We start from the raw sequence: 24,071 nt of genomic DNA, 5'->3' as shown, positions 1-24,071 counted from the left end.
TGGGCGGAGGCAGCCAAGGTGCTGAGACCCATGTGTGTAGGCAGCCAGAGAGGAGGTATGGAAAAGCAGGACCCCTTCTAGAGACCACACGTCTCTCAGTATGACTGGGTCCTCAGGTGCAAGGGAAGAGGGGCATAGCATTGGACATGGCGATGGGGATGAAGGCGAGAGAACAAGTACTCAGAGGTATGATTGACAGGACTTAGGGCAGACCAGATGTGAGAGATGGAGAACTTTTTAAGGATAACTCCTGGTTCTCTGTCCTGAGTGGTAAGTGAATCTGAGTGGTAAGTGAAATTTACATTTACAGAAATATGGCTGAAAAGAAAGGTGGCATGTGGTACCCAGCCCTACATACTCCATCCCAGGAAATCTAAATTCCCTCCATGGCTATTAACAGCCCTGAATGTCGTGATTATGTTGTTAGTATTGACTGTCCCTTCAGGACCGGCTAAGAAGCTCTTATAGTCAAAATTTAGTTTTAGCAACATCGGCACCAGACATTCGGCATTTCTTTAAGTGGGGGAGGGAGGTTGTGACCGGATCTCAGGCTCAAGCCCCTTTGCATTTAATTAGATTACAGAGAAATTGCCATGAAATAACAAGTGTGACCAAGTGGATACACTTAGAGAATCTTAGTTGTAGGTGAAGAGCCTTTCTTCATCTATTCTGTTTGGATACTTAGGGCTCAGCGACAGGGTTGGCCGTCTATCTTGTGTACTAGCAGCGTGGGGGAGTCAGAACCTCAGTTGATGTCCAGGGTGATGCTTCCCCAGAGTGTGGTCCTCAAACTCTAGTCCTGGAGCTTCTTGGAGAATTCCCAGCATGGTTAGAGGCTCTGGGAAGTTCTGTGTAAAGTAGCCTGCTGAACTTTGTCTAACCCAGCATTCCCCAAACTCATTTGACCAGTGAAGCCCCCTTTTCAGGGAACACTATTAATAATCCATTAAGCTCATGTTTCATGGAGCACATATTGGGAAATGCTGACTTAGAGCTCAGAAGTTGCACTTAGTCCAGAGAGAATCAGCTCAGGGAAATGTGGATTCTAGAACTTTATTTTGTCCTTCTTAAAAGTATTGATACTTTCAGATGTGTACTGGAATAAGCTGCTTTGACTCCTAGTGACTTGACACTTATTAATGATGCTCAGCCAATTTTACCCACATACAGCAGGTGGGCAGCCCACAAATAAACGTGGTCCATCTGCTTTCTGAGGCACAGAAAGCCTCCCGGAGGCTTCCAGCATCAGCCTGGCCCAGGAGCCCAGGGTCTCTGCCTCTCAAAGCTCCACGACAACCAGCATAAATGACCTCTCTCTGAGGGAGGGGAAGCAGTCCCAGCTGGAAACAGCAAAACTGATTTTCTTACAGGGCTGATAAACTGTCTTCGTAACCACTCTCTGTCTTTTGATTTAGAAATGGATTGCTCTGAAAGAGGGCAGTTATTTGGGCATAAATGTTCGTGTGTATTCATGGGAAAAATATCTGCCTTGTTCCTTTAGAATCATACCTCATATGTCTTCCTTAAGAATTTCCTAAAACGGCCATTATAGGAAAAAGCAGCACTCAGGGTGCCTGCTACGACACACACACCCCTTTGACAAAGTGACATTTGGGATTTGCAGCTCAGGTGGAGAGGCAGCTGATTTTGTTTGCCTGCAAAAGCTTTGTGATTTTGAGTTTGATCACAATTCAGCCAAAAGCTCTGAAGCCTTTTTTTAACATTATGAAGTTAGAGACCCGGGGGAAGACCGAAGGACAGAACATTCAGTGGAAGGGAAGGTGTGTCCTTACCGTTTGAAAGGAAGGCATCCTCTGAGTCACTTCCGGGTCTCCAAGATGAGGTGACAAAAGCTGATGAAACGGCATGACCATTGTGTCTATCACATTGAGACAGGTAGACACTTAGGATTCTGTGCCCCTACCTGCTATGCTGAAGTGTCGAGTGAGAAAAAGAGAAGAATCTAGGCATCCCGAGTCAATATTTCTAAAAAGTCAGGTGATAGATGATAAGTCTTCTCAGTCGTCTCCTCAAAATGCTTGTCTAAATAAACAAGTAAATAAACAATACTCCCTGAATCTCATGTCCAGGTGATCACCTCTGATTTGCAGTCATAAGTTCAATGAGAGAATTCTGAAGGAGTAAATAGGAACTTCATACAGTAGATTCTGTTGGTTGTAATATAGTAAATAAAAAATGTATGGAATTATTGTTCTATTATTCTATTTATTTGGCTTTATATGGGAGAGTTAAAAGGTGCCAGTTGATGAACTGTGCTGTTTATGGTGATATAAATAAAGGTCGGTCATATGCCCTCGGATGACATTTTTCTGGGAAAAATCAAATTAGATTTTTGACTTATAGCATGTTTTCAAAGAAGGTAACCCATAAACGTGTTTGAGGCCTACTTTATTTATGGATGACAGTATGGTTCCAAATTACATTAGATTGTAAATCTTCATTTTGTTGAACAAGAGTACCTTATTATTAATGTTTATTTATGCTCTGGCATTTCTCCTTCTGGTCCTTAGTTCATGCCCTTTTAAAAACCTAGTTGAATGTGTATTGCATTTACAATTTGATATCCTTTGGGGTTTTGTTTTGTTTTGTTTTTTCCCATTGAATGTCATAATGAGCATTTTTTCTGTTTTTTAAGGCACATACTTTAAAAATACATAATTTTAGATTCTAGCATTCCATTACTTGTTTTCTTCCCCCCAATTGTTTAACATTTTGGCTGCCTTAAATTATTTTAAATATTGCTGTGATGAACATCTTTACGTGTACATATAAAATATATATATATCTTTATCCATATTCCAGCCTAGAGTAGATAACCAACAGGAAAACCATACATCAGAGTGTGATTACATTGAAGACTGTTGTTAAAGCCTGGCTGCTTGTCTTATTGAGCTGAGAAGCCCTTTAAGCCTCCTAACATGGGGGCATTTACCTTGCATAAACCTGATGTAACCTCATTTTGGTTGATAACTCAGGCACATTAGATACCTAGTCCTTAACACAACCCTTGGGGTGATTTTTACAGCTATCCATCCCATATCAAAAGCAAGTCAACCCACATCCCATTCTGTTTTGCTATTACATCCTATATGCTTCAAGAAGCTGGGAAGTCAGATTTCCAAGCTTGTTAGGAATTATCAGTATTGTCAGTCAATACTCAGTAAGACTCAGATGAGAGACCTCAGTAGAGAATGCAGAGTGCGGGTACTCAGACACCTATTCTGTGACTGGCTCAGGTTTCTGGGGGCTTTCTAGATATGCAGGGTGCTACTCAGGTCTAAGTGCATTTTGAAATGGTATTTATTAAACCCTATAGGAATCTGACCCTGAAAAAAAGACACGTATTCACCTACTGCCCTCCAATGCTGACCCAATTTTTATGGGTTTTTTTCCCAAAATGATTTCCTATGTTTGATTCCTTTAGGACTGTAATAATTTCCTGTAAAACGTTTCCAACTACAAATGGGTGTTGTAAATCATGACGTCATTTTCTTAAGGAAGGCAAGATAACCACATTTTTATATTCATTAACTAACATAAACAAAACCTATGTCAGCTTTAGTTAAGATCACTTTTCCAGGAGTATCCATTAGGAGTTCTTGTCAACAGATCAGCTTTGGCAGGTAAAAAGACAAATCATAAAGCAGCCAAAAAAAAAAGGACTCTCAACCAATATTATGAAAGACATACTGGCCAGCATTTTAAAGGAATAGGTTTCTAAGCTAGTATTACAGCCTTATGCACTCTTCCAGCTTTACCTAAACTGTAATCAAAGGTAGAGCTGATATTTATGTGGTATTTATAACATCTGTAGTCATCATTTTAAAGTCACAGTAGTATAGAGGTGAAATTCTTGCCATTCGGTTTGTGGAGGTAATGGGAGAAAAATTGGTTCCCAGATGAAGCATAGCAAAGCAGATCTCGTGTATGTGTGTGTGTGTGTGTATGTGTGTGTAAGCTGTACATGCAGGGTTTGCAAACCACCATTAACATAGTGGCATGTAGGGCTTTTCCATCTCATACACCATGACAACATAGCCAGGTGTCCCTTTGCCCTTTTGTCTCTGTGGAGCGGAAATGTGTTTGCCCACCAGCACCTGTAAACTCTGTTAAGTGCAGTGGGTTCCTGTATATTTGTATTTTAGGTTATTCTCCTCGCCCCCAACACCCTACGTCTTACCAGGGTCACGTTTCTCATTGTGATAGATCGTTGTATGAAATCAGACCATTTTGCAGGAGGGGGACAGGTATCACTTTTGTCATGGCAAACAGCACACTTTGAGATAACAATTTATACTTAGGCCTTAAATGTGTAAAATGACATAATGGAAAATACCTTGGGGGTAAGGATAAGCATTTCAACAGAAACGGAACACCTTTTGCAAACCATTGTACAATTAGTCCATTGTTCTGTACTAAAAAAAAAAAAAAACTTCCTGGCAGTGAAAAACAAGTATTTGAAAAGGTATAATGAAAAAGCATTTGTGCAGCTTAAGTTTGAGAAAGAAATGCCAAGAATTCAAAACTCTGTCAGGCTGCTTCACTTCCTTTTTCTTATTTACCTTTTTTTTTTAACCTTTAATTTAGGGAAAAAATAAGTTACCATAGCAACATTAGCAAGTGGTCCTGCTACCTCAGTGCATTTTGTAGGTTATATAAAAGCTGGATGTTCTCCAGGACCACCTGACTTTTCCTGCCCAGGGTCACCATCAGAACTGTCCCCTCTGATAGAGATGGGGGAGGGGTTTTGACTGCATGTAAAGTGTTCCCGCACTCTGTGGAGGAGAGAAAAAAAAACAGCATGCATAGAATTAAGTTCTGAGCAGCAAGGTACCAGGAGTTGTTTAATATTGAGGAAAGTTGGTTTAATATTGAGGAAAACTTCTTCCATTTTTTTTTTTGGGAGAAGGATTCTTGATCCTGAATGGATAATGGAATATTTGAAGGGAGAAAAGGATAGAGAACGTTCTAACCGTGGAGTGAGAGGTGGGTCAAGCCTGGAGACTTGGAATTTGTGATAAAGGGAGGATTGGCCATGGTTCTTGGGGGTACACAGGAGAGAGGCTATTCTGACCAGAAGAGTCAAGTCAGCAGTATAATCAGGGTTTACAGAGAAGGAGCTGAGGAGGGCTTCGAAATCCAGACCGAGGTGTTTGAATGGAGATGGTTCCAATGGGACCACGAGAAGACTTCCTTACATGGCGTCCAAGTCCTCCTTCAGCTCAGGCCCTTGGTTCTTAGCAGGGGGAATAAAGGAAGTGAGATGGGAATATTAAGCCACGGAGCCTTTATTTTTTATTTTATTTTATTTTTTTTAAGATAGTAGTCATTTATTTATTTATTTTTGGCTGTGTTGGGTCTTCGTTTCTGTGCGAGGGCTTTCTCTAGTTGTGGCAAGCGGGGGCCACTCTTCATCGCGGTACGCAGGCCTCTCACTATTGCGGCCTCTCTTGTTGCAGAGCACAGGCTCCAGACGTGCAGGCTCAGTAGTTGTGGCTCATGGGCCTAGTTGCTCCGCGGCACGTGGGATCTTCCCAGACCAGGGCTCGAACCCGTGTCCCCTGCATTGGCAGGCGGATTCTCAACCACTATGCCACCAGGGAAGCCCAGCCTTTATTTTTAAAACTGAATAAATTTATGTCATTTTACAGTATTGGCCCCAAGTCTCAGAACATTCACCTCTCTCCTTTGTGAGCACAGATAACTCTGGACTTGTCTCCTTATAGAGTCTAGGATTTCTGCGTCCTAAGAACAGGACATCAGACCAAGACTGTTTCAGCCGTTTTGCCCCTGTTGGAAAGAGCTCTATCACATTCTCAGTGCAAACTGCTTGTTTCTTATTTCACCAGTAGCAGAGATGAAATTAAGAGTACGTCCATCACAGGTGTACAAAGCAAAGATGTACTTGTAATCCGTCAATAGAAAAATGACACCATCTGTTGGCAATGCAGAAAATGACACTGAAGATGTCATGGAGGGTCAGGTGTTAAATCCAGAATCACAAAGAGGTCTGACTCTCTGTTGCTAGGGTATAAAGAATGCTAATTATAAAGAAGTCACTGATACAAATAGAAAAATGAATATCTATAAATTCCTCTTACGGCCTTTCAGAGATTCATTTACAGACTGGTGAGATGTTTGTGTATTTGAGTCTCAGAATGGGAGAAAGAAAAACAGACCAGAGATTGTGGCCCTATGTTGAAGGTGATAGCAAATGAAACAGTTTTTGTCATATACTGTGTGATATAATTTATGGCGGTACAAATGCATTTCTCAACCTGGAAGGGGTGGGGGGGTAGGGGTGGCGGAGGGTAAGAGAACACCTTGGTTCTTGCCATGATAATCTTAAAATCCAGTTTCCTATCAAACTGCAGTCTTCTTATGCCTCTTGTGTTGGCCCCTGGTTTTAGTGTTCATGAGGCCCATGTATGCATTAAAAAATAAAATAAAACAAAACACTCACCCAGCATCACAGAAAAACTCGCCCATCCCTTTGACAGGGTTTTCGGTTAATTTATGCAGGCCCCTTTGCACTTCAGCATTTTCCCCACTGGTTGCTAGGCAACCATTTGAGTTACTGCGCATGCCTTTTTTATGATAAGTGTCATTATGATTATTTTTTAATTATATGACTGGGACTATAGATTAAAACAGCATATTGTCACTCATCCTCTGCCGCTGCTTCTAGCATTCTCACACACTCCTAGAAATCACCTTCCAAAATTTACATGGCAGCGATTTATGGGGGGTTTTTTTTGTTTTGTTTTGTTTTTAATATTTCTGCCTTCACAAAGGAAGTAGAGATGGCATCATAAGGGAAACGAGATTTTTGTGAAAAATGACTGTACTGTATCTTCCGAGATGTTATTGATCTGGATAGGCTGAGTCAGATATGAGGGTCCTGAACCTAAATTATGAACATCTGGTTCCTTTGACCATGTCTGCTTCTAACATTGAGTGATGCTAAATGCTTACATTGCTTTATAGCCTGTTTCTCAAAGTTACAAAATGCTAAGCGTTCGTTGCTCTTAAATGTGCTTTCAAATAAAGCTACCATGAATTTGCGGGGAGGGTACAGCACTGATCCCAGGAACATGAGGCAGCCATGCTTGCTAAATATGTTTGTTCTTTTCAGCACAAATGACTCCATACACACAAAACGAAGTTAGGCAAGATGAAGGGGTTCCACTGGCAAATAATCATAAAGGTTTGTGTAGTTCACAGTGTGGAAAAATGCCCTAAGGAGGAGTAAGACTGAAAAGATAGACAGTCCCTGGTACATACGAAAGCTTTTCATTTGAGTTTCCAGAGTATATTCTAACATATTATTTTCTGAATATAAAGTGGCTTTGAAAACAAAGGGATATGGAAATAAAGTCAGTATTTTTTTTTTTTTTTTTTTTACCAAGTCAATTACTACTCATTTAGAAATGGAATTTTTGGTGGAATGGGACACTTTAAATATTTGTATCAAACTGAAGAGAGGTTCACTCTGAAAGAGAAATCCACAGTGGACTTCCCATAGGTATGACAGAAGTGGAGATCTACTGGTATTCTAATGTGATTTTGAAGTTAGCACTGGGAACATTAATCTCCCATATAGTTGTAGGATTTTCTTTGATTTGAAGAGCCCCATGTTTATATGCATTGGATGCCATTTGCTTTTTTGTCATTTTTCTGAAATAAAATACAAGTTTTTCTCTGTAGTGCATGATCTGTTATGTTTTTGTTCGTTTCTCCCCTGCCCCCCTACAGTTCAGGGCGACAGCTCAGTGAAGTCTTCATTCAGTTACCTTCAAGAAAAGAATTACCAGAATACTATGAATTAATTAGGAAACCAGTGGATTTCAAAAAAATAAAGGTAGATCTTTTGTTTACGAACTTTATTTTTTAAGTAAATAAAGTAGAAGTGTAAATTCATTGAAATGATTACAGTTAGGACTTGACAGTGGTAACCTATCTGACTGCCGCTGACACCCATCCAGGGCTTGGCACTAAAAAGGTCGGGATGTTCTTGTGCCTTTAAATGTATGTTATTAAATCAATATACTGAGAGCTCGTATTGATTATATTGCATTTTATTTAAAAAGTTCCAGACTCCTTCCTCGATCCCACTGCTCTTCCTGGTTCCCATCATATGCTCCTTACTCCCCCTTACAAGAAGGAATACACGTGGGAGGGTGGTCTCTGTTTATGACACCCCCTGGAGTTGTGTAGTCCCACCTCTCTGGCAGGACTGTCTACTGGGAAGACAAATGGAAAATCAGGCTTTGTTAACCAAGTAATGATTGTTGTATTTCCACCACCACCCTCCCCCACTTTCCTCTGTTTTATCCAAAATTTGCATCAGGAAAGAATTCGTAACCATAAGTACCGAAGCCTGGGTGACCTGGAGAAAGACGTCATGCTTCTCTGTCACAATGCTCAGACGTTCAACTTGGAGGGATCCCAGGTGAGACATGTTTAACCTTAAACATGCTTGTGTTCTTTTAAGTAAAATATTTCATTTGCTACCGTCGCTACTATCCTGGCAGAAGAAAAGGAAAAATAAAAGCCCATATTTCCATGCTACCTATGTACGTCAATTGAGGCTTTGGCATTTTCAAATTAATGCCAGCTCCTTTGTACCATAGCTATGCTAGTTCCTACTTGTGCTTCCCTTAAAGGCTTGGCTTTTAATCAGAGGAGGAATTTAAGTTAATAACTTAATGTAATGCTTAAAAGCTAGAGGTACAGTTTTTGCATTTATAGAGATGGTGTATTTGGTTATATTTACCTTGGGTTTTCTGATTGTAAACTTTGCATCAGGAGCCGAAACTGCTGTTCTGTTTTAAAACAAAAAATATATAGAAAAAATAACCACCGCCTCTAATTGTTACAGAAATGCTTTTTATCAGGTCAATTGCAATTCTCTTTACTCCCCTCCTCTGTAGTTAGCAAGTATAAGAGTCTGTAAGTAAGTGACACTATTAAAATAACTAAGTTGGCGGAGGACACTTTCACTTTAATTACACCTCAATTCCACTCACCTTTTGTAGGGACTCCCCTTTTCCTATCTATGCTCTCATACCCATGAGGCAGAAAGAACAAGAAGAGAGGTCAGTGTGTCTGCCAGCCAATGCAGAGTCAAGCCTCTTTCCGGATCAGACTTCTTTTATCTTCATGTCAATTCCAGTCACTAAATTGGAGAATGTGGGACTCCTCAGAATGTGCTTTGAACAGACCATACCTTTCCAGTTAATGGGAGTTAATAGAAGTATTATTTTGACCAAAACAATAGGTCGTGAAAGCAAGCCTTTTTCAAAGAAATTTAAGGTGAAAACTAGGACGCAGAGAGTAAATATAAGCGTCAAAAAGGAAGTCTTTTATGAATGACCACTTGTAGTTAGTGGATAGATTTGGGGGTTCTTCATAGGACTGTGGCAACATTGTGATATACACCCCGTCCCACAGCCTCCCTGTCTGCCAACACCCACTGCCTCACCCCTGAACTGGGGTGACAAATGGCCTCTTGACTGGCTTCCCTCCGAGGCCCTCCTGGATGCTGGCCTATCTTTCTGTAACCACCTTTTTATCCTGTCCATCATCTACTGCCCACCAAGCTTCGAGCTTCCCCATGTACTGTTAAATTCTAGAATGAATTTAATCGCCGTAGTTTGCTTTCTAAAGTCATACACTAACTCTTTGGCCTCATTTCCTGCTGTTCCTCAACCTAAACAGTTCATGGTCCAGTAACAGTTCATGGTCCATAAACACCGGCTTCCCCAGATACACATGCAGTTGTAGGAAAGAATTATGAATACAGAGAGAGCCTTGACTTCGTCACAAGATAGTAACATCGTCCCATGTCATAACCAGGAAATTGGCAATGGCACCATCCCGGATGCATCTTTTTTTACTCTTGCCGCCCCACCTTTCTCCTTGCTCTCCTTTTCTAAAAAGGCCCTCTCCTTTCTCATGATCCCTGATGGGATCCTCCTCACCCTTAAGATCCAGCTCAACTCTAGTGTCCCTGGCAAATTCTGCCCCAGTGGCCCCATCCCAGTGTGTCATCTTCACCATTTTTAAGTGTACAGCTCAATAGTGTGAAGTATATTTTCATTATTCTGCAACAGATCTCCAGAACACTTTCATCTTGTAAAACTAAAACCCTGTAATCATTCTGCCAGATACCATTCTACGTTCTCTTTCTACGAATTTGACTCCTCTAGATAGCTCATATAAGCAAATCACTCAGTGTTTGTCTTTTTGTGAATGGCTTATCATTTCACCTAGCGTCATGTCCTCAGAGTTCATCCATGTTGTGTAGGCTGCGACAGGATTTCTTTCCTTTTTAAGGCTGAATAATACTCCACGGTATGGATAGACCTCGTTTTGTTTCTTCACCCCTCTATCGATGGACATTGGGTGTGCTTCTACCTCTTGGCTACTGTGAATAGTGCTGCTGTAAACATGGGTGTGCATGTATCTCTTCAAGACCCTGCTTTCAGTTCCTTTGGGTATATATCTAGAATTGGCATTGCTGGATCATATGGTACTTCTATTTTTAGTTTTTTGAGAAAATGGACCATTTTTGAACTTTTTCTCTCTCTCTCAGCAACTACACAGGGCTATGGTCAGTTAGGTGCATACACCAGCGAGAAAGCACTGATTGCAATAAGTATTGGCTGGTACTGATAAACTCAGTAACAAATAATAGCCTCCATTTTGTTAGGAGAATTGCATTTTTTAAAAAAGGTTGGTTTACCACAGTGTTTGATGGAACAACTTAAATAAGAAATAGTTTTTTTAAATACCGGTCTTGCTGTCAAAAATGAGAGGGCATCGTGTTGAAGCCCTCCCTTCCCTCCGAAGCATGCGCGTGCACACACACACTCTCTGAAATTATTTCAACGGCATGTGGACTTTTCCTGTAAGACTGTGTCTGCAGATTTGAGTTTGGTGTTTCCCTGCAGGCATAGACAATAACGTCGATGTTTCTACTAAAATTCACGTAAAATAATGCTGGTGTGTGGCACAGGGAAGAAAAGAGCATGCTGCGAGTGTGAGTCTCGGGCCCTCAGCTTGAAGTTTTTAACAGGTGCCACTTTGACCCTTTAGATCTACGAAGACTCCATCGTCTTACAGTCAGTGTTTAAGAGTGCTCGGCAGAAAATTGCCAAAGAAGAAGAGAGTGAGGACGAGAGCAACGAAGAGGAGGAGGAGGAAGAGGAAGACGAGTCAGAGTCAGAGGGTGAGTCCATGTGGTTTCTCCACTGGTTTGGCCCTGGCCACCTGCATCGCTGTTTCCGCAGATGCCAACAGAGCAGACGCCGGAGTCAGGCACACCTGGACTCCAGGTCTTGTGGTCTTCCGTGTCCTAGCTGGGCAACCCCAGGTGGTATACTTAACCCTGCTGGAGCTCAGTCTCCTCCTCTGTGAAACTGAAGTACTAAATGTGCCCCCAGTCATGCGAAGAGCTTAGCACATGGCCAGGCTCACAGCAAACACGGAATGTTGCCTTTGGAAATCAGTGTAATACACATTTTCTACCAGCATGGCTGTTGATACCACCTATCTGTTGACCTAGCACAGTGGTTCTCTAACCTGGGTGATTGCTGGCCTCCACCCCTGAGTTTCTGATTCAGTAGCCTGCGGAAGGGTCTGAGAGTCAGCATTTCTAACAGGTTCACAGGGGATGCTGATGTGACTGGACCCGGGACCACACTTTGAGAGTCACTGCTTTAGAAGATAATTGTCAAGCTGTGGTCCATTTTGTCCATCATGGATCAGATACTGATCCTGTCTTTATCTTGATATTTTATTCATTATGGCTCTGTTTGGCATGAGTTTTGAGTTTTTAAAACATTGCACTGAATAGTGTTTATCTTGATTACCGAGTTTTGGTGCCCTCTTAAACTTTGCACCCAAAGGCAAGTATCATATTTCAAAGGTTACGGCTGCCTTGAAAAGTCTAAAATTTCTTCTTACCTAATTATGTTTTCACCCCATACCTCCTCACAAAGTAAGTAAATCCTAGTAGTTTGTAGTCTTCTATGTAAAACAAACAGTTTAGGTATGCTTTAACATTTTTTTATTAGATTTGTTTCTAATTACATACTTAGTACAGACAGCTTGGAAAATATTTTTAAGAAACGAAAATCTGTATAATTCCATCACCCAATATACATTTAACTCCAATTGCCTTCCAGTTTTTTATACACATAAATATTTTGTTTATAAAAGTATAGCACACTGTTTTGTAGCATGGTTTTTCTATTACAAATATTTTCCCGTAGCAATGAGTGTTTTTATACAGCAATACATATATTAACATCCATTAATGAATGTACCGAAACATAGTAATCTCAATCCAAATAATGCTGTCCTGAAAATTCTAACCCATAAACCACTGCACACACTGTAAAAACATCTGACGCATACATATTGCTGCACAGAATGGAGTTGATATCTTTGTCAGCCGTGTACGTACGTGTCTGTTTCCCTATACCCTCATCTGTTCCCAGTATTATTCTTTTGAGTGATTCTGCCTTTTAAGTATTAATTTAACCTTTTTCAGTTTCATATGGTTACTCCCTAGTTTTAATATCCTAGCATTTGATGATTAAGTCTACAAAAGCATATTTTAGCTAAACGTTTCCTTGTTTTAGAGTGAGATTTCTAATCTGTTTTCAAAGAGCTACCTTCTTATCCCAGCTATCGGTTGAGATACGTTTGCTCTAATCTCTCCTGAGACTTGGTATGTTAACTTTCTACGGCCGCTCTAACAAATTACCACAAACTTAGTGCCTCAATACAACTTACATTTATTATCTCACAGCCCTGTAGGTCACGGGTTTGCTGTGGGTCTCTCTGGGCCAAAATCAAGGTGTCACCAGCCTACCTTCCTTTGTCGGGGCTCCAGGGGAGAATCCATTTCCTTGTGTCTCTTTCTCATGTTGCATCTCATTGACCCTCTCCTCAGCCTCCTCTCCATCCACATTTTTTTGCTGTTGTTGAGATATAATTGACATATATAATAATATACTAGGTTCAGATATACAGCATAATGATGCGATGTATGTCTATATTGTGAAATGATCACACCTAAATCTAGTTAACATCCATCACCACACATAGTCAGAAAAAAATTTTTTCCTGTGATGGGAACTTTGAAGATCTACTCTCTTGGCAACTTCCAAATATGCACTACAGTGTTATTAATTATACTCACCATGCTGTACCTTAAACCCCACGACTTATTTTTTTATAACTGGATATTTATACCTTTGGATTCCCTGCACCCATTTCCCACCCCACCTCCCCACCTCTGGCAGCCACCCTATCTGTTCTCTGTATCTATGAGTTCAGTTGTTTTTTTTTTTTTAATTTCACATATGAGATCATACAGTATCTGTCTTTCACTGACTTATTTCACTTAGCATAAAAGCCCTCGTGGTCCATCCATGTTGTCGCAAATGTCCTTTTTATAATTTTTAAAAATGTTTATTTTGTATTGGAGTATAGTCGATTTACAATGTTGTGTTCGTTTCATGCGTAAAGTGAAGTGATTCAGTTATACGTGTATCCATTCTTTTACAGATTCTTTTCCCATGTAGGTTATTACAGAATACTGAGTAGAGCTTCCTGTACTGTACAGTAGTAGGTCCTTCTTGGTTATCTATTTTATATATAGTCGTGTGTATGTGTTAATCCCAAACTCCTAATTTCCCACCGCCCCCCCCAACCCCTGGCCCTGCCACCTTTCTTCTTTGGTATCTGTAAGTTTGTCTTCTAAGTCTGTGGGTCTGTTTCTGTTTTGTAAATAAGTTCATTTGTATCACTTTTTTAGATTCCACATATAAGCGATATCATATGATATTTGTCTTTCTCTTTTTGACTTACTTCACTTAGTTTGATAATCTCTAGGTCCATCCATGTCACTGCAAATGGCATTATTCTTTTATGGCTGAGTAATATTCCATTGTGTATATGTACCCCATCTTCTTTATCCATTCCTCTGTGGATGGACACTTAGGTTGCTTCCATGTCCTGGCTCCTGTAAATATTGCTGCAGTGAACATCGGGGTGCATGTGTATTTTCAAATTATGGTTTTCTCCAGATATGTGCCCAGGAGCGGGATTGCTGGATCATATGGCGTGTATATGTCAATCCCAGTCTCCCAGTTTATCCCTCCACTTTCCCCGCTGGTAACCATAAGTTTGTTTTGTACATCTGTGACTCTATTTCTGTTTATGTACCATTTTACTGAGATGATCATTATAAGTTTTAGCCTTCATTCTGTTAATGTGTTGAATCATATTGATTGATATATTGATGTTGAACCAACTTGCATCCCTGGAATAAATCCCACTTAATTATGGTATATGATTCTTTTAATGTATTGTTGAATTCAGTTTGCTAATATTTTGTTGGGGATTTTTGCATCTACATTCATCAGGGATATTGGCCTATAATTTTCTTCTTTTCTTGCAGCCTTCTTGTCTGGTTTTGGTATCAGCATAATGCTACCCTCGGAAAATGAGTTTGGAAGTGTCCCCTCCTCTTCCGTTTTTTTGTTTGTTTGTTTTTGGGGTTTTTGGGCAAAAATTTGAAAAGGATAGGTATTCATTCTAATTCTTCTTTAAATGTTTGGCAGAATTCACCAGTGATGCCGTCTGGTCTTGGACTTTTGTTTGATGGGAGGTTTTTGACTGTGGACTCAATTTCCTTACTAGTAATTGGTCTTTTTCTATTTTCTTTGTGATGCAGTCCTGGTAGGTTGTCTGGTTCTACAAATTTATCTGTTTTTTTCTAGGCTGTATGATTTGTTGGCACATAATTGTTCATAGCAGTCTCTCGTGATTCTTTGCATTTCTCTGATAACATCCCCTCTATCATTAGTGACTTTATTTGAGTCCTCTCTCTTTTCTTCTTGGTGAGTGTAGCTAAAGATTTGTCCATTTTTTAAAATCTTTTCAAAGAACCGGCCCTTAGTTTCATTGATCTTTTCTATTGTCTTTTTACTCCCTACTTTTTTGTTGTTGTTGCTTGTTTGTTTCCAGTTTGATCTTTGCTGTTTCCTTCCATCTACTAAGTTTGGACTTCATTTGTTCTTCTTTTTGTAGTTCCTTGAAGTATAAAGTTAGGGTGTTTTATTTGAGATTTTTGTTTCTTGATGTAGGCATTTATCACTGAACTTCCCTTCTAAGGTTACTTTTCTGCATCCTGTAAATTTTGGCATGTTTGATTTCCATTTTCATTTGTCTGAAGGTATCTTTTAATTTACTCTTTTGGTTTCCTTGTTGAGCCATTGGTGGTTCAGTAGCATGTTGTTTAATCTCCAAACAAGTGTGAATTTTCCAGTTTTCCTCTGGTAGTTGATTAGTTTCATGTCATTATGGTTGAGAAGGCTTATTGATACTTCAATCTGCTTAAATTTATTAAGACTGGTTTTGAGGCATCACATATGATCTATCCTGGAGAATGCTTCATGTGCACTTGAGAAGAATGTGTATTCTGTTGCTTTTGAATGGAATGTTCCATATATAACTGTTAAGTTCCTCTGGTCTAGTGTGTCATTTAAGGCCAGTGTTTTCATATTGATTTTCTGTCTAGATGATCTGTCCATTAGTGAAAGAAAGGTATTAAAGTCCCCTAATATTATTGTATTGCTGTCTATTTATCCCTCTATGTCTGTTAATAAATGTTATGTCCTCTTTTTGTATTGACCCTTTGCTACTATGTAATGCCTTTCTTTGTCTCTTATTACCGTCTTTAAAGTCTCTTTTGTCTGATGCAAGTATAGCTGCCCCAGCTTTCTTTTGGTTTCCGTTTGCATGGACTGCCTTTTTCCATCTGCTCACTTGCAGTGTGTGTGTCTTTGAGTCTCTTGTAGGCAGCATATAGATAGGTCTTGTTTTTTAACCATTCAGCCACTTTGTCTTTTGACTGGAGAATTCAGTCCATTTACATTTAAAGTAATAATTGATAGATATGTACTTATTGCCATTTTGTTCATTGTTTTCTGGCTGTTTTGTAGTTCTGTTTTTCTTCTTTTGCTGTCTTCCTTTGTCATTTGATGACTTTCTTTAGTAGTTTACTTAGATTCCCTTCTTTTTATCTTTTGTGTATATCTACTATAGGTTTTTGCTTTGTGGTTACCACGAGGCTTACATGTTATAACATATTTAGAAGAGTCTATTTTAAGTTGATAACAACTTAAGTTTGAATGTATTCTAAAGCTCTATGTTTGTACTCCTTCCCTCTGTTTTATGTTTTTTGTTTTTTCCCCGCCCCCTCCCGCTCCCTGTTTTATGTTTTTGATGACACATTTTACATTTTTTTTATCTTGTGAATATACTTGTATATCCTCTAATTATTATAGTTGTTAAAGTAAAAGATAAAAGTAGTAAAAATAACTATATTACTTATGTCTGGCTCTAGAAGTGATTAATCCACTAAATATACTATATATTTACTTTACCAGTGAGATTTATACTTTTATGTGTTTTCTGTTGCTAATCAGTACCCCTTCTTTTTAACTGAAATAAGTCCCTTTAACATTTCTTGAAAATTCAGGAGTTCTTGATGAACTCCTTTAGCTTTTAGTTATCTGGAAAATAACTTTATCTCTCCTTCAATTCTGAATGATACATTTGCCAGGTAGAATATTCTTGGTTGGAAGTTTTCTTCTTTCAGTATTTTGACTGTTTTGTGCCACTCACTTCTGGACTGCAAAGTCTCTGCTTAAAAATCTACCGATAGTCTTCTGGGGGGTTGCCCTTGTATGTAACAAGTTGTTTGTTTTTCTTTTGCTGCTTTTACAGTTCTCTTCTTGTGTTTAAGTTTTGACATTTTAATTGTCGTATGTCTAAGTGTGGGTCTCTTTGGGTCCCTCTTATTTGGGACTCTCTGGGTTTCCTGGATCTGGATGTATTTCCTTCTGCAGATGAGGGAAGTTTTCAGCCATTATTTCTTCAAATAAGTCTTCTACCCCTTTCTCTCTCTTCTCTTTCTGGGAGCCCTACAGTGTGGATATTGGTCCACTTTATGTTGTCCCATAAGTCCCTTAAGTTATCTTCACTCTGTTTCATTCTTTTCTTTTTGCTGCTCTGATTGGATGAGTTTCACTGCCCTGTCTTTGAGTTTACTGATCTTTCTTCTGCTTCATCTTGTCTGTTGTTGTACCCCTCTAGTGTACTTTTCAGTTATCATATTCTTCAGCTCTGTGACTTCTATTTGGTACTTGTTTATAAAGTTGGACATTGAACAACACAGGTTTGAACTGCATGGGTCCACTTGGAGGCAGATTGTTTTTCAATAAATACATACAGCAGTACTATACAATCTGCAGTTGGTTGAATCTGTGGATGCAGAACCCCAGATACAGAGGGCCAACTGTAAAGTTATACACAGATTTTCGACTGCACAGAGGGTTGGTGCCCCTAACCCCCATGTTGTTCAAGGGTTAATTGTGTTTTCTCTTTGAAGTTCTCACTGTTTTCATTCATTCTTCTCCCAAGTGAGTATCTTTATGACCATTATTTTTAACTCTATCATCAATCAGTCACCTAAGCCATTCATCTTTGTTTCATTAAAGACTTTTTTCTGAGGTTTTATCTTGTTCTTTCATTTGGAGCATATTCCTCTCTTTATTTTCCTTGACTCTCTCATTTGATAAAACAGCCATCTCTCCCAGTCTTGAAGGAGTGGCCTCATGGAGGAGACAAAAACTTTATCAGTCAACCTACACCCTAGCTCTTCCTTGTCTCTCACACCTTTGTGATTGTCCAAGCAGCCTACTTTTAGTGGCTCCCCCTAGTTGAAGGTGTGCCAAGACCTGTCAGTCAGTGTCTTAGAAGGGAGGATCTCAACACCTAGATTCAGGCTGATTGGAAGCCAGATCCTCAGGCAGCAGCTTTTTAAAGTATGCAAATACAGTCCAGTGGGACCACAGGCCTAAGTCCCACTTGACCACCAGAACCAGGCAATCTGAAGGTATCCCCTGGGCAGCACTTGCAAAAACCAGGGCACTGGGCGTGTGTAAAAGCTCCCCTCCATGAGACACTAGTGCTCTGGAGTATGGCAGAGGGAGAGTGCAAAGATAGCATCCCCCCTCCGCCAAGTTCTCTGGAAGGGATGACGGTCAGCCCTTAGATATGGGTTAAATTAGATGCCCGTCCTAGGCCGATGCTTTAAGATAAGCAGATAAGCTTCTTTTATGTAAAGTCTGGGTGCCTCTCAATCAGCTGACTTTGAGCTGGGTCCTGGGGCAGGTGAGTCTGAGCATGAGACTTTTACGAGCCATTTCTGAGCTGGCTGTAGCCCTGTGGGTCTTGTGGACACAAGCCCTGTTGGTTTTCAAAGCTAGATGTTTTGGGGGCATCCCTCAGGTGCAAGTCTTAAAAGTTGGGGTACCTGATGTGGGGTTCAAACCTTCACTCCTCCTGGAGAAGCTTCAGGTTTTCAGTTCCTTTCCAGTTGTGGGTCACTGCACCAAGGATGACATTTATTATGAGATTATGTATCAGCCTCTCTGCCTTTCTTACTTGCTTCAGTGTGGGTTTTTCCACATTTGTCCAATGCGTAGGTGTCGCTCAGCTAGTTTTTAGGTCTTTTTCAGAGGAGGTTGTTCCATACATACCTTAGATTTGGTGCGTCTGTGGGAAGAGGTAAGTTCAGGGTCTTCTTGTGTCACCTTCTTAAATCAGAACCTCATCTTCTTCCACTTTGAAGGACTCGTGTGATGAGATTGGGCCTGGCCTACCTGGTTAATCTAGGATAATCTCCCCATCTCAAGGTCAGTGGAATCCCTTTTGCCATGCAAAGTAACATATTCACAAGTTCTGGGGATTAGGACATGGACATCTCTGGGCGCCATCACTATTCTGCCTACCACCCTGGTTAACTGGAACTTGTCATAGGTCTGTGTAGTGGTGTCATAAAGCCTTTGGATGCTAGTTAAAGGGCCCATCTGATGGACCAGTTTATTAGCCTAGTTTCAGGTGGGTTTTTTGGAGGGACGTATCCACTGGCTCACAAAGCCTGATAGCTTTTGAGTGTCCCACACCCCAGTGAGTATTTAGATTATGTTCTTGAGGATGTATTTTCTTACCTTTACTGACAGTCTTCTGCCCTTTCACACCTCCCATGGATTGCCTGTTACTCCCGTGTCAGGAAGAGCCACACCTGTGTAGATAAAGATATTTCACTTTTTCTTTCCAAATTACTTTTTAAATTTTTAAAGGTTTTCACGCCTTTGTGCATTTCCATTAATAGGTAGACTTTTCCATCCCCAGTCTTCTCTTCAAGTCCCCACCTTATAGCTTATTAAGCAGTAGACATTTGGGTATGATATATGGAAGCCTGGACTAGGAATACTGTTTTGAGCACTAGGGTTTGCCAGCCTTTTGCCCTGTTTGGGATGGAGGAAGGGCATATGCTGCCCCTGCACTTCAGTTCAGAACACCTCTGCTCTCATCTTTTTTGTTAGCCTATACGTCCATGGAAGACTTCATTTCTCGAAACATTTTGTGGGTCCTTCCCCTTCACAAAAGAAGTCTGAAAATTTCTCTAAGATTCTTTCTGGAGCTGATTCTCTCCATGACAATATCTATTTCTAGGTTCCTTGAGACCCACCAAACATAATATTCTAACAAAACTGGTTTGAATGAGAGACTTTCATTCTCAGTCACTTCATCATCCATTCCTAAAAATACTGTTCTGTGGACACCTGTCCCAGAACAATGCCAGGGAACAGATTTTCTGTGAACCTTGGGATGTGCACCTATAACTATGGTATGAACACTTTGACTTCTTTCTTCCATGTGTTTTTATTTCTAGCCTCAGAATAGCCCTGTGAGAGTGGAAGTGGGTGCCATCTTTCTGTGTGTGTATATACTTGAATGCTTTATATCTCTCTATACAGAAATATATGGAATTTTATGTCATCTATCAATCAATAGAGAGAGAATCATACACACACAGGGATGGATATATTTTCAAATATGGAGGTATACTTCTTTTTCTGGAAATAATCACCAGAAAGAGAGCAGTAGGGTGAGAGACTAGAGATGAGGAAAGAAACCTTTCAAATTCATTTGCTTTGTTTTGTTTTGACTTTCCATTTTGTACCTTTCTGTACTGTTAAAAATATTCAACTATGGATTTTCTTTTTAAGTCAACTGAAGTTATTTACACAATAAAATCAATGGCTTTTTTTTTTTAACCTCTTACACTTATGTATACTTTTTAATGTCAAAGTTCTGTTTTAAAAAGTGCCCATTCCTCTGTTGATGGACATTGACGTTGCTTCTGTGTCCTGGCTATTGTAAATAGTGCTGCAGTGAACATTGGGGTGAATGTGTCTTTTTGAATTATGGTTTTCTCAGGGTATATACCCAGCAGTGAGACTGCTGGGTCATATGGTAGTTCTATTTTTAGTTTTTTAAGGAACCTCCATACTGTTCTCCATAGTGGCTCTATCAATTTACATTCCCACCAACAGTGCAAGAGGGTTCCCTTTTCTCCACACCCTCTCCAGCATTTATTGTTTGTAGATTTTTTAAATGATGGCCATTCAATGGAATATTACTCAGCCATTAAAAGGAATGAAATTGGATCATTTGCAGAGATGTGGATGGACCTAGAGACTGTCATACAGAGTGAAGTAAGTCAGAAAAACAAATATCGTATATTAACACATATATATGGAATCTAGAAAAATGGTATAGATGATCTTATTTACAAAACAGAAATAGAGACACAGACATAGAGAACAAACGTATGGACACCAAGGGGGGGAAGGTGGGGTTGGGATGAACTGGGAGATTGGGATTGATATATATACACTATTTTTTTTTTTTTTCACACACACACACTGTATTTTATTTTTACAAGAGATAAATCGACTGACACCAAGCTATATACACTATTGATACTATATATAAACTATATAACTAAAGAGAACCTACTGTATAGCTCAGGGAACTCTTCTCAGTGCTATGTGGTGACCTAAATGGAAAGGAAATCCAAAAAAGAGGCGATGTATGTATACGTATAGCTGATTCACTTTGCTGTACAGTAGAAACTAACAAACACAACACTCTAAAGCAACTGTACTCCAATAAAAATTAATTATAAAAAAAATTTTTTTTAATGAAAAAATGCCCACACCCCTCCACGCAGTAGGTAAGGCAGCCCTCGCTATCCTGGTTAGGAAGATCCCTGTTCAACCATTAAGAGACCTGGAAAGGACCCAGCCCAGCTTCCCTCTGGGACCTCATTCCTTCTTGTTGCCCATTTAGGGTGACTGTGTAACTTATCATGCAAACTTAGACATGTTTGCAAGTGAAAGGGGTGCTAACTATAACTAGATAGGACAGTGGAGAACAGGCTTGGATCAATCGAGAATGTTCTGGGCACTCCGGGATGTTGGGTTTGTCATCTGCAGGTAGGCGATCATTTTCCTACCTGTAAAAAGATTTCCCTCTGATGCCTCATTGCTGTGTGTTTTGGTTTTGGTGTAGCAAAATCTGTTAAGGTGAAAATCAAGCTCAATAAAAAAGATGAGAAAGGCCGGGACAAAGGAAAAGGCAAGAAAAGGCCAAATCGAGGAAAAGCCAAACCTGTGGTGAGCGATTTTGACAGTGATGAAGAGCAGGATGAAAACGTAAGTGCGGCTGCCTGGCCTGAAGTCGGGAGGCGCTCCCCGCTTCTGCTTCCCTCTCGCACTCCCAGGCCCCTTCCAACCTCAATGCCTTATTACCCAGAAATGAAAATGTAAAGATTTGGTGTTGAGGGATGTGAACTGAGCTGCATGATTTAAAGCAAAGAATTTGGGGCTTTGCTTATTGCCTTTTTAATAGTCTTCAAACATGCAAAACTACTAAATCAAGTTTCCTTTTCCCCTTTCTTATCTTCCCAGTGCCTACTTACAAATAGAGTTTTCTCCATGGCTGGTTACTATTTTATATCCCTAACACCCAGCATAGTACCTAGGATACAGCAGTATACAGAGGAAATAATGATTCCGTGGAAGACTGACAAAAAGTGGGATGATGTCAGAGTTTGGGGTTTGAGTTGCTAGTTCAGGTGCCGTGCGGAACACCCAGATGCGTCTTTAAGTACTTAGAGGTGTTATTTGTTTAATATTTGAGAAATTCAGGGAGCCCTGACGGAGCCAGGCCCTGACATAAGGACCTTTCCAGATGGTACCATATTCAGTGCTTAGATTAGCATCCTAAGACAGATGTCACTGTCAACATATTACAGAAATCAGTGCTTAGGTTATGTGTGTTTTGCTGCAGGTCATGGAAGTAAATAGCAGAGGCTGAATTCAGACCCAAAGAGCATTAACTCAGTCTGGTGCACTGTCCCTGACTCTGTGGTCCACAAGGTAGCAGTGCACAAGCTTCTAATACAGTGCCTTTTAAAGGGCCCTCTATTTCTTTCACTTTCTAGAGGACCTCAGGTTCCCTACCACACACCCCCTTCTTTTTTCTTTCTGGAAAGTTAATTTTCCATGTTAGCATGTATGCTAGTTTGATTTTCCTTCAACATATTGCTATTTGGGTCTGTTGAAAAGGTTCAGCATTCTTATCCCACCCCACCCAGCCTTTTAACCCTTGACACAAGCATCTTCAAATACATTTAAAATCCTATGTTTTCTTTAAGTAGACAGCAAACGCATGGAATTTTTTTCTCCCATGAATTTTCTAAAAACGTAGTGCTGGCATAGACAGCGGGCACTGCTTTGGGACTTCCAAGTAGGAGCTCCCCTTTTCAGCATAGAGGCTGTTGATGCCTCTTTACTGGGAGGGTTAACTGTTTCCAAAATGTCATTTCTTTTCTACATTGCCTCTTGATGGCTAAATTGTCTTTTTTATCTTATTTTTACTTTTAGGAACAGTCAGAAGCAAGTGGGACTGATGATGAGTGATCAGTATGGACATTTTTTTCTTGGTAGAACTGAACTCCTTCTCCCCTCTCTCGTCTCCACTCAGTGAGTTCATTTGTCATATGGGCACTGGGTTGTTTCTATATCATTATCATCTATAAGCTAGCTTTAGGATAGTGCCAGACAAACATATGATATCATGGTGTAAAGAAACACACACTCACACACAAATCTTTGTAACATATTGTGACCAAATGGGCCTCAAAGATTAAAACAAACAAAAAAGCTTTTGATGGAAAATATGTGGGTGGATAGTATATTTCTATGGGTGGGTCTTGGTAACGGTTTGATTGTGCCTGGTTTTATCACCTGTTCAGATGAGAAGATTTTTGTCTTTTTGTAGCACTGATAACCAGGAGAAGCCATTAAAAGCCACTGGTTATTTTATTTTTCATCAGGCAATTTTCAAGGTTTTTATTTGTTCGGTATTGTTTTTTTTTTACACTGTGGTACATATAAGCAACTTTAATAGGCGATAAATGTACAGTAGTTAGACTTCACCTACATAGACATTTTTCCATTTTATGCTCTATGATCTGAAAAAAACGCTTTTTGAATTGTATAAGATTTATGTCTACTGTAAACATTGCTTAATTTTTTGCTCTTGATTTAAAAGAAAAGTTGTTTTGTTGAAATCGCTATTGAATATTGCAATCTATATAGTGTAATGGATGGCTTCTTTTGTCAACCTGATCTCCTATGTTACCAATGTGTATTGTCTCCTTCTCCCTAAAGTGTACTTAATCTTTGCTTTCTTTGCACAATGTCTTTGGTTGCAAGTCATAAGCCTGAGGCAAATAAAATTCCAGTAATTTCCAAGAATGTGGTGGTGGTGGTGCGTTCCTAATAAAGAGATAACAGCTGAGCTCAACAAACACGGCCTCTGGTTTCTGAGTTCTAAGGGACTGAAACCCTGGTGCCTGAGTCACAGTCTCCTGCAGAGAGCCGGGCAAGCTCTTGCTGCAGCGCACGTGGTAGGAAAAAAATTTCAGAAGACTGACTGACAGAGAGAATCCCCTGGGATGAACCAGGTGTGTCGCAAGGGAGAGGAGTCTATTGCTTTTGTGACTTTAAACTTGTACAGCAGGAGAGACGCTGCCATGGACCGAG

The 24,071-nt window shown here is 40.0% G+C and overlaps 1 protein-coding gene across 7 annotated transcripts in view; it reads left to right on the top strand.

Annotated features, from left to right (window-relative positions):
• Positions 1-23,783, top strand: part of SMARCA2 (SWI/SNF related BAF chromatin remodeling complex subunit ATPase 2) — a 176,040-nt gene extending 152,257 nt beyond the window's left edge. For 4 of the 7 annotated variants that reach the window (XM_082403616.1, XM_082403617.1, XM_082403618.1 and 1 more), the window contains exons 30-33: positions 7,777-7,882; positions 8,372-8,473; positions 11,122-11,254; positions 21,532-22,696. In XM_082403616.1, the coding sequence (XP_082259742.1) occupies positions 7,777-7,882; positions 8,372-8,473; positions 11,122-11,254; positions 21,532-21,788 (598 nt within the window). In that variant the 3' untranslated portion in view covers positions 21,789-22,696. Of the gene's footprint in view, positions 1-7,776; positions 7,883-8,371; positions 8,474-11,121; positions 11,255-21,531; positions 22,697-22,907 lie in introns of those variants that run through there. The other 3 variants (XM_082403619.1, XM_082403620.1, XM_082403621.1) reach the window with 1 other exon arrangement.
• The last annotated feature ends 288 nt before the right edge of the window (positions 23,784-24,071 follow it).

This window comes from Balaenoptera borealis (assembly GCF_965194805.1).
Source record: "Balaenoptera borealis genome assembly, chromosome: 8".
NCBI lineage: Eukaryota > Metazoa > Chordata > Mammalia > Artiodactyla > Balaenopteridae > Balaenoptera > Balaenoptera borealis.
The sequence above is the reverse complement of the archived record's forward strand: the minus strand, read 5'-3'. Positions and strand labels throughout refer to the sequence as shown.